At 37.9% G+C, this 11441-nt stretch overlaps 1 protein-coding gene across 1 annotated transcript in view; it reads right to left on the minus strand.

Moving 5' to 3' along the window:
- Positions 1–11441, minus strand: part of ATP10D (ATPase phospholipid transporting 10D (putative)) — a 76520-nt gene that overhangs the window by 14425 nt on the left and 50654 nt on the right. The window contains exons 15-16 of the mRNA XM_044680048.1: positions 4581–4866; positions 4254–4330 (exon numbers count right to left, since the gene is read on the minus strand). Coding sequence (XP_044535983.1) covers positions 4254–4330; positions 4581–4866 — 363 coding nt within the window. The remainder of the gene's footprint in view (positions 1–4253; positions 4331–4580; positions 4867–11441) is intronic.

Genomic DNA, 11441 nt, shown 5'->3' on the forward strand with positions numbered 1-11441 from the left:
GCATCTAGAAGGAGTTGGGGAAATTAGAGGAGGGCAATAAAAGTTCTGCATGGGGAATTCCTCATTTTATCAATATGTACAAATCAGATTTGTCATCACTTCATTACTCCTCATAAATACCTGACTCATCCCCTCCACTCTCTCTAGCTTGTGTTTGTGCTCTTACATCCATCAGCTCCCTTTGTTCTATTTTCATCAGTGAAGTTTTCCTACACTAGTGTCTGACAGCATAAATTCTATTTCATTTTCTGGGGAATGGCTTTAATTGTCACCACTACCAACTCACATGACTTTAAAATAATCTGTCAGGAACTCAGTCTATATTTCAGGTGAAGTGGGACCCAAATTCTCAATTGTTCTAGGAGAGGTATGTCAGAATTTATATCCATCCCTATTCCCCAAGTCTATCAGCATGTGGGTCTGTAATAATCCCTTGCTGCCTCCCCAGCAGTCTAACCACCCATAAAGAATATCTTAGAAAGCTATTCATCTGCAAGAAGTTGATATGATGATCATACACACAAAAGAACACACGCCAGATTTGTGTAGGAGTTTGCTCTTACAACATTGACCAAGAGGAAAGTGTGTTTTGTATGACAATAAAAATTTTAAAAAAGGATACACACCAGATTGGGGATTTCCCTATAAAAGCTTGCCTGCTTATCTTTTGTAGTAACAAGGAAATAGAATAAAAGTTAATGGCCATCGGTTCGGGAATGGCTAAATAAGTTGTGCTGCAAGTAGTGATAAAGAGAATGAAAACTAAGAAGTACATGGAGAAATATAAGTTTATGCAAAGTGAAGTAAGGAGAACCTGAAAAAATATGCACAAAACTAGAGATGAAAAGAATAACTGAAATGCTAAACATTGAGCTTAGTTCCAAAGAAAAGTTCTGAGAAGACATGACTTCAAAAAGGTATAGGAAAGATGGACGTGGAATTTTTATAGAATCAATGTTGGTTAGGTTTGGTGACATTTTTTCTCTCTCTTTTTTTTTCTTTTTGTTATAAGGGATAATTCTCTATAATGGAGAAAAGTATATTGGGAAATATAAGTGATGAAAGAATAATTGCAATAAAAATATTTTTTAAAGTTCTTTGCCAGTTTCTAAGCATTTTTTCTCATTGCACAAGTGGCATATACTTACACACATGTGTATAATAAATGATCTTGTTGAGTTCTGATTTCATTGGTGTGGAAATTTTCCTTCAGAGACACACTTACCATTTAGTGTGTGTCTCTCTTAAAGATTACAGAATCATAGATTAGAGCTGGGAAAGACTTTAGAGGTCTTAGTTCAAACCCCTCATTTTACATAAGCCTGGAGAGGTTTGATTTGCTCAAGGTCACACAGGTAGTAAGAAGAAGAGATGGGATTTGAACCTAGGTTTGATGATTCAAAATCCAGTAGTCTTTCCATATCATCACACTGTCTGCTCTTTATGTCTTTTTTGGTTATGAACAAACAAAAAAAACGCCTTTCCTACCTGACTTTCTAGAGATGAGTTTGAATTAAGCCTCAAATTATGGACACAAGTTCCATTCCAAGAACAAGCTTTTTCGGCTGGTGGAGCCCGCCAGAATTTGTACTATACTGGTATATGCTTTGAGAACTCAGGCTTACCTTTATACCACAATGAGGCATCAGAGTATGGATTTAGTGGATGAAACACTTAAAAAAAAGTCCTACAACAGTCAAGGTCACAGAGCTAATATATGAAAGAGTTGGAAGGAGAACACATGCTCTGACTATAGATTTAGTGCTCTCAACTACGTTAAGCGATTGAAGACAAGCTTTCCTGCGTTATATGAATTAACTTTTAAATTTACATGGCATTAGTAAAAAAAGCTTTGTGGTATCATACACAATCAGGGTTGGGCCACTTTTTACATCATATGTCTGTTCTCCAGAAATAGAGACAATCTTTTCCTTGGAGAAGGACTATATAAAGAAGGGATTCTCCCTCACCTTATATTCCCTGGGAAATGCGTTATTTTTCCAATAAGTCTACCACATAGCAAAACAACCCATACTACATCTGTACTTTTCACATTTTCACTTACGTACCTTATGGAAGTCCACAACTTAAAATCATCTTACACCCAAAATATTCCAAAATGCTCTGATGATATTTCTTTGATATTCAAGATAAGGAAGGAGAGAGTTAGAGGACACCTAGCTGCCCTTGATGAATTCACCCTGCCAAGATGAACAACAACCTCAAGCTTTCAAAGAATGAAGAATGAAGAAGTACCTTAGCATTAGGAAGGAGCAAATAGTGTTACAATTTCTTTAAAAAATAATAGAACAGAATCTGGAAATTTTCAGACAGAGAGGTTAACTAGGAAATTTCTGGAATGAATCATCAAAGAGACGGTAAGTGAATATTTAAAATATTCAGGATGGGCAAGTTATTCAACCTTTTGATGATTTTGAAGAGTCAGCACGCCTTCATCAAGAACACAACATTCTAGACAACCTTTTCAGGAAGCATTTCTAATCTGGTGAGGAATATTACAGAGATAGTTATCTGGATTGTAAAAACCATTTATGTGTGTCTTACATTATTCTTATGGAAAGGATGGAGGGGTTGGAATAGATGATGACACAACTAGATGGGCTCAGAGCTGATTAAATTGACTGGACTCAAAGAGTACTTATTAATGATCCAAAGTCAAAACAGCTAGCAAGTCTTCACTGGAGTGCTCTAGGAATCTTTTCCTTATGCTGTTTAACATTTGGATCAATGCTGCTTTTTCTTTTTTGTTATCTTTGCCAAGCCAGGACAATGTATATGATAACCAAAAGAATAATGTAAAGGAAAACTATTGAAAGGCTTCAGGACTCTACTCAAAGAAATGAATGATAATAATTGCTAAAAACTATTGATAAAACATACTTCTCACTACGTAGCAGGGAGGTGATGGATGAAAGATGCAGAATTAGATGTACTTTCTCAGATATGGCCAAAGTGTTGATTTATTTTGCTGAACTGTACTTTTTTTTTAAATAAGGGAGAGATTCTAATTAAGGATGAGGGGTAAGTTTGTGGGTAGTGATAGATATATTTTAAAAAAGCATCAAAGAATTATTTTAAATGCAAAAAAATGAATAAAATAAAGTGTAGAAAAGGACCCAGGGTAATATTTTTACTAGCCTTTCTATTTTCCCATTTACAATGTGAGTTAAATTATTTATTTCCATTAGTAAAATGAGGATATCTGCTCTCTTCTTCATTAAACTATTTTGAGTTTATAATGAACCAATATGAGGTTACCTAGAAAAAAACCTAAAAGCAACATGTAAATATAAGGTAGGATTAGTAGAGCACAGAAAACTAGATCCCTAATTAGAAGCCCTCTTTTATTAAAAAACAAAAAAGAATAATTCAGCAAAACAAATCAACACATCGGCAATGTCTGAAAATGACAATCCTGAAAGAAGATTATCATGTTGGACATCCTAAAATCCTTTCCAAATTTTTTTTTCTCTGACATCATGTAGAATTTGGTACCTTTTGAGCCATAAAACTATCATAAAGTTAGTTACAAAAAAGCTACAGAAACAGAGTAGAAGAGCTGATAACTTGTCTCAGCGTCAGAAACTCCTGGGTTCAAGTCTTGTCTGGCTTTATAACCCTGGGCAATCTTTCAGTGATCTAGATACATCTTACTAAGTTACAAAAATACATGCAAATCTGCACTGGCAGAGCTGGTTTCTTCACTGGAGTTTCCCTTATCAATAAAGTCAGAGGTCACGATGGTCCCTAATGAAATGACTTATATTCTATTCTTCACTAGAATTATTTTGTATTTATTGTATGCTTGTTGCATATTTGTTCATTTTTCATAATGCATTATCTTGCTAGGTTAAAACAATGGAGACATAAGGGTTGGAACCTTGTTTTTTATCTCTCCCCAAACCTAGCATAGAGGCTTGCACATAGAAGGCACTTACTAAATGATTCTCAATGACAGATCATTGACTTTAATACTATTTTCTTCAAAGTGATAAGTGGCATGTATGTATCGCCTTTTTTACTGAAGAAAGAAAGAGAGGTTCAGGCAGAATGACTTGTTGAATGATTGTAAGAGATTAGCAAATTATTTTTGGATTAGCTACTCAGTTTCCCACCTAGCAAATCTTAGAATTTTTCCTCTACTGAGGTTTTGCCACAGAGAAGGCTCCTTTGGAGAAATGGGTAGTTTGTAGAGGTCACAGGACTTTCACACACACACATCATTCACTAACCTGCATGCCTTCTTGGCCTGAAATTCCTACTCCAATGTCAGCAACTTGTATCATACTAACATCATTGGCTCCATCACCTTTCCAGAGGCAGTTAAGATGGGAGACAGGAGGCATTAAAAAAAGAAGGGAAAACAATATAAGTTTAGAATGTAGGAAGATTTGAATTTGGGAAATTTTCATTTCTTGACTTTGATAAACAAATTGCCTCCCTGTTTATACCAATTTCCCCAAAACCTATGGAAGGAAAATCAGCCAAACAGAGAAGTTGAGAGATCTTGTCACAAAAGTTGAGTAGGATGGAATGGGTAAAAGGAGGCTCACACTCACCAATGGCCAGGGTCATCACTTTGAGCTGATTTCGCACTAGTTTTACCACTTCGCTTTTCTGTAGAGGTGTTGCTCGGCAGCAGACAACAGCTTGGCACAATCCAGTGATCTCTAGAAATTGACTCTGTAGACTGTCCTGCAGTGCAAATTCCAGTGTTTTCCCAGTGATAATGAGCCCAGCTCGAAGCTGAGGAATATGAGTGCCAGAAGACTGAACATCTGGGGGACTTTGAACATCTTGCTTAAGTTCCTCTAAAGTCCTATTTATCAACATCTCACAGGCCTCCTTAAAAGAGAGAAAGAGAGACAGACAGACAGAAAGACAGACAGACGGGGTGGGGGTGTGAGGAGGAAGAAAGAAGGAGAGGGGGAAAGAGAGAGATTAAGTACCAATAACTTCTTGGGTGTGCATACTCTCATGGCATTTCACTGTCTCTTTCCTCAGCACTTGCTGCATCTATCAACTTACCTTCATGTGGAAAATAATCTATAGAATTTCAGCAATCAAAAAGTTTTTGAGGAGAGCTATGTATATGCATGAATGTAGGTGCTGGAATGCTTTTGCATGTGCATTTATGGTAGGGGGAAGGAATTAGTCAAATCATTGAATTATGTAGAGAAAAATCTATTAGACAGCAAGGAAAAACAAAATGAATAAATTTAAAAAGAAGTCAAATGAGACACAACATATATGCACTATACTTAGGTACCTCCATTATCCAATGATATCATCTTTGTGAAATAGCTCACATTTACAGTTTAAGTAACTGTTCTAAGGCAGAAGAGCCATAAGGACTAGGCAATTGGGGTTAAGAGACATGCCCAGAGGCTAGGAAGTTTCTGTAGCCAGATTTGAACCCTGTTCCTCCTAGCTCTATCTACTGAGCCTCCTAGCTGCCCTGTGTATGGGTGCTCATTAAAGGACATTCTCAGCATCATACAGACAAGAAGGATTATAGGCAGGATTTAAATGCAGGTGGTCCTGCTCCAGAAGCCAGCTTTCTGTTTACTATCCTATGTCAATCAGTTGTCTACCATTTATTAAGCACCTACTATGAACCAGACTTGCACTAAGTGCTAGAGCTTATGAAGAAAGGCAAAATAAAACAAAAAGCAGCCCCTCTCTCAAAAAGCTCACAGTCCGATTGGAGGAAACAATATGCAAACCACTGTATGTGAACAAGATTAAGTGCAGGATAACTTAGAGATATGCAGCAGAGGAAAGACACTGCCATTAAGGGGAATTCCGATAAGCCAATTATAATGATTACTCATAGTAGAAGGCATTAAGTAATTAATGCTAAATTATTAGATACAGGTGGAAAACCAGTGTTAAGAAGGCAAAGGCTTCAGTAATTGAGAATTCAATGTAGTAATTAGGAATATTTCAAGAAAAAGATGGAACTTAAACTGAGCCTTGAATGTTATGGGCAACTGAAAGGCAAAAGGAAGGGCATTCCAAAGGAGACAGTGACATGTTCAGATGGTTGCTGTGCCTAGTACAGAGAATAATCAATGGCAGCACAAAGCCTGAGCAGGAAACGAGGCAGGTGAAATTACCTTTCATCTGTCCAAGGAACAGATGATAACTGTCAAGATATTTCTTGGTAATGGCATGTTATTTTATCATGAAAGCATCATTATCGTAAGAGAAAAGAAAATGTACACTTGTTTTGTAGATTGTTCACAATTTTTTTTTACTTGATGATGAAATTGCAATGTGTCTTTTAGGTTTGCAAAGTGCTTTATAGACATTATTTTGAACCTCCAAACATGGTTGGTGTTATTATAACCAGTTTATAGATAAAGACAGTGGGGCTCAGAGCAGTGAATAACCCAGCAGTACATGGCTAGTATGGGTTTGAGCTGAGATTGGAACCCAGAACTTCCTGATCCCAAGTCACAATGAGAGCACATAAGTTATTCTCAGACCAGTCAGACATCTCTGCTTGCCTACAATGTTCAAGATGCCATATTGGGCACTGATTAAATTCTAAGACTTCTATGACAGGTTCTTCTGCAAGGAGGTTACAATCTGCTTGGAGAGAAGGAACACCTTTGATGAGAGGGACATTGTATGGTAGGCTACAAAGAGCACCAGATTTGAAGTCATTTGTCAGAAATGCCTGGAATTCCTCTATTTCATTAAATATCCATTTCTTCTCCTGGAATATTATGTTCAGTTTCACTAGGAAGGTGATTTTTGGTTGTCAGTCTACATCCTTTGCCTTGGGAAATGCAATCCATGCCTTCTAATCCTTTAATATAAAAGCTACTAGTCCTATGCAGTCCTTATTGTGATTCCACAATATTTGAATTATTTTTTTCTGGCTGTTTGTAGTATTTTCTCTGGAATTTCTGGAATTTGGCTGTCATAGTCTTGGGATTTTTAAAAATGAGATTTCTTTCAGAAGGTGATTGATGGATTCTTTCAATTTCCATTTTCTCCTCTTATTTAAGAACATCAGGGCAGTTTTCCCTGATTTATTTCAAAATAGCATCCAGTTTCTTTTTTGATTATGGTTATCAGGTAACCCAGTGATGTTTAGATTATTTCACCTGGGTCTATTTTCCAGGTCAGTTGTTTTTCCAGCAAGAGATTTCAAATTTTCTTCTATTTTTTCATTCTTTTGAATTTGTTTTACTGTTTCCTGTTGTCTTAAGCCATTTGCTTTTATTTGTCCAAATGTATTTTGGGGGAGCCATTTTTGAATGGCTTTGAATCTTTGTACTTCCTTTCTAAGGGAGTTTATTTTTCTTTGTGAGGTATTGCATTTCCTCTTTTAGCAAAATGTTTTCTTCAGTAAGTTTTTGTTCTAAGCTGTTGATTTTTTTCTATCATTTTCTTTTCTTTTCTTCTTTTTTTAAAACCCTTACCTTCCACTTTGGAGCCAATACTATATATTGGCTCCAAGGCAGAAGAGTGGTAAAGGCTAGGCAATGGGGGTTAAGTGACTTGCCCAGGGTCACACAGCTGGGAAGTGTCTGAGGCCAGATTTGAACCTAGGACCTCTCATCTCTAGGCTTGGCTCTCAATCCACTGAGCTACCCAGCTGCCCCCTTATCATTTTCTTTTCTAATTTTTTTCCCTAAATTTTCTTATTATTTGTTTACCCTTTTTTTTTTTTGGAGCCCTTCCAAAGGTTCATTTTGGGTTTGACATTCTTTCACATTTTCCTTTGAGGCTTCACACCTTTTCATTTTTGTATTGCTATCCTCTTCTGAGCTTGTATTTTGGTCATCTCTCCCATTGAGATATTTTTCTAGCATCAGGCTTTTTCTCTGTCTTTTGCTCATTTGGGGGTTATTTTTCCCCTTGATTTTGTCTATGTGCTGAAGCTTACCTCTGTCCTTGGAATGTAAATAATATTGTCTAGCACTTGTACTGTGCCTGGGGTCAGCTCAGCTGTTGGGGTCCTAGTTTGAGCACTCTGCAGAGGTAGCCTGGTGGGCTTGATTTATAGAGGTTTGCAGCTGTCAGTTCAATTCCATTGAGGTTAAGCCTTGTTGGGATCAGTCACTGGTGGAGAACTTTTCTCCTAGTCTGACTCTTTCCTTCCAGTTATATGTAAGGCTTTGCTCCTCTAGGGCAGAGACTTCCTTTTGTCCATATCCCTAGGACCTACCTTGAAGGAAGAGTCCAATAAGGATTTGTTGCATATTGAATACTAGTACTCAGCATGTCAATGAATGACTCTCTCTGCAACGGATCTGTGACAGAATCTTCTCTGATTTTAACATATGCCTGGTGGTACTTTATCATATATAGAGTTTTTGAGGCATTACTTTTATTCTTTTGAGTCAAGAGATCATTTTTAGTTAGCAAACAGACATAAGTAGATACACATGAACATGGCATAACATATAAAATTCTGGATGTGGAGCAAAAATGAACTGAATTCAAATTCTGCCTCAGACTGTAGGCCTTATTACCCTTTGCAATTCAATGAACCTCTCTTGATCTCAGTTTCCTCACCTGTAAAATGGAGATAATAACTATTTCATAGGACTTTTGTGGTGTCCAAAAGAGATAATACTGGGCATCCTAAATGTCTTCATTCAAATTTAAGCTTCATTAACATAAGGTTCAATTTTAAGTTTCAGAGGCTTAAAGCTGCACTATTGCTTTCAGAACATCCTCTATGCATACTTGAAAAACCTCAAAATGTTATTTAAATGCTTGCTATCCTCATCATTAAAAGAGTGCTAGGTTTAATAGCTAAATAACTTGCAATAAATTCTATGGGGTTTCTGAGGAAAGAAAAAGAAAGCACTGTGACCTATTTTAGTTTGCGAAGGATTAGAGGGCTAGGACTTGAGCTGGTAGAGAGGAAGGATTGGAAAGCATTGCAAGAGATGAAGAAAATGAACAAAAGTCCCCTCAGCAGGAAAGGAGAACAAATGTGGGCAGAGCAAAGATATACCAGCTTTCTAGGGGAAAAGCTTTTTGTTGGGGATTAAGTGAGAGGGGAAGTTTGGAAAGACAGATTAAATTAAATTTGTCTTGAATAGTTAAATTCCTATTAAATACCTAGTTTGTGGGTAAGGGTAGAAGAATCTATGCATGATAAAATGTTTTAAAGCCTTACAACTTACCAGAAGCAATGGCATAGTAATACCACCAGAGGGCATAGATATTTAATAAATATTTATTAAGCATGAGTATATGCCAAGAACTGCACAGAGCACTGGAAATTCAAAGACTAAAATCAGTCTGTGCTCTCAAGGACCTTTTCAAGGCTGGTGGAAAGGGGTTGGGGAAAGCTTCAGAGATGAGGGAGCATCAAAGCATGGATTCTGAATGGTAGAGATCAGGACAGAGTCCAAAGGAAGGAGGGGCAGGAAGAAGTGGGGGTAACGTAGCCAAATTCTCTAAGGTAATTGAGTATTTGAGTATCCTTACAGTCAACGACTTTAAAAAAGATATCAAGAAATATTATTAACAAAGTATTCACTGGCTGTTACCAAGAAATCATCTTTTTGGTTCCGGGTTAAGATGGCGGCAGAGTAAGAAGCAGCTCTTAACCTCTCCTGACCGAAACATACAAAACTCCTCAAGGGGACATAAAAACAAGTCCAGACGAACGGAGGAACCCCACAACAGGGCACAGCGTGGAAGGTACGTGGAATCGAGACATTTCCAAGCTAAAAAGGGCTCTCACTCACTCAATCGCGGGCTGAGCAACCGCCCCACCCCCACCCCCTCCACACTCACCTATAGCTCCGAACCCAGCTAAAAAGAAATAGAGCAAGTTTGGGGCACCCATCGAGTCATCAGCAGCTCCGGGACCTGTTCCTGAGAGCAGCAAGACTTAGGACCCCATTAAGTCAAAAAAAGCACGCGAAATCTGAGCGCGCGCGCCGGAGCAGGACGCTGGGCGTGCAGAGTGCCGGCTGAGTAGAGGCGTGGGTGGAGGCAGAACTAAGCCTAAGTGGGGAACCAGTGCAGACGGGTATACGACTGTGGAAGCAGCGCCCTGAGACTTGTAAAGAAACCTCCAGCAGAGGATCAAGCAAGAGGGCCCACCAGGGGGCTTGACCTTGGAAAAAACCAGAATTCAGACCTCAGGAGCCAATAGATTGGGAACAGACACTGAGCCCGAGGATAAAGCTGAGAAGCTGCTGGGCTAATGATGGCTACTCAGCATCAGGAGGTTCAGAAGAGAAAGAATAATAACAAAAAGAAGAAGTCTTTAACACTCGACAGCTTTTACACAGAGAAAATCCAGACAACCGAGCAAACAGAGGAGGAGAACAAACAAGCATCCGGACCCTCCTCAAATAAGGAAAACTCCTCACAAGCTATGGAAGAGTTCAAAACTGAGATTCTGAGGAAAATGGAAGAGATCTGGCAAGAAAATAACAGTTTAAAAGGTAGAATCTTGCAATTGGAAAGTGAGGCTCAGAAATCAAATGAACTGATAAGCAAATTGAACACCAGAAATGACAAGATTGAAAAGGAATACCAAAAGATTATAGCCGAAAACCAAAAAATTATAGCCGATAACCAGTCCCTAAAGGCTAGAGTCGAGCAATTAGAAACCAATGATCTCTCAAGACAACAAGAACAAATAAAACAAAGTCAAAAGACTGAAAAAATAGAAGGAAATATGAAATATCTCAATGAGAGAGTGACAGACCAAGAAAACCGGTCTAGAAGAGACAATTTGAGAATAATTGGTCTTCCAGAAAACCCAGAAATTAATAGAAACCTGGACTCCGTACTAAAAGAAATTATTCAGCAAAATTGCCCTGAAGTCCTACAACAAGAGGGCAATATAGACATCGAAAGGATCCATAGAACACCCACCATATTCGACCCAGAGAAGAAATCGGTTAGAAATATTATTGCCAAATTCAAAAGCTTTCAAGCAAAAGAAAAAATCTTACAAGAAGCCAGAAAGAGACAATTCAAATATCAAGGAGCACCAATCAGGATCACACAGGATCTGGCAGCCTCCACACTAAAAGACCGTAAGGCTTGGAATACAATATTCAGAAAGGCAAGAGAGCTGGGCCTGCAACCACGGATCAACTACCCATCAAAATTGACTATATATTTCCAGGGGAAAGTATGGGCATTCAACAAAATTGAAGAATTCCAGATATTTGCACAGAAAAGACCAGGGCTGAATGGAAAGTTTGATATCGAACCACAAAAATCGAGAGAAACCTGAAAAGGTAAATAAGTTACAGAGGGAAAAGAAAGAAAACTTGTAATTTTTAAATTTGCCTTTTTAAGGGCCTCAGTGAGATCTAATTATCTGTATTCCTATGTAGAGAAATGTTATGTTTAATTCTCTGTAGTGAACTCTATTCACTATTATAATATTCACTATTATAGTAATCAGAAGAATAATT

The sequence above is a fragment of the Gracilinanus agilis genome, chromosome 6 (genome assembly GCF_016433145.1).
Source record: "Gracilinanus agilis isolate LMUSP501 chromosome 6, AgileGrace, whole genome shotgun sequence".
NCBI lineage: Eukaryota > Metazoa > Chordata > Mammalia > Didelphimorphia > Didelphidae > Gracilinanus > Gracilinanus agilis.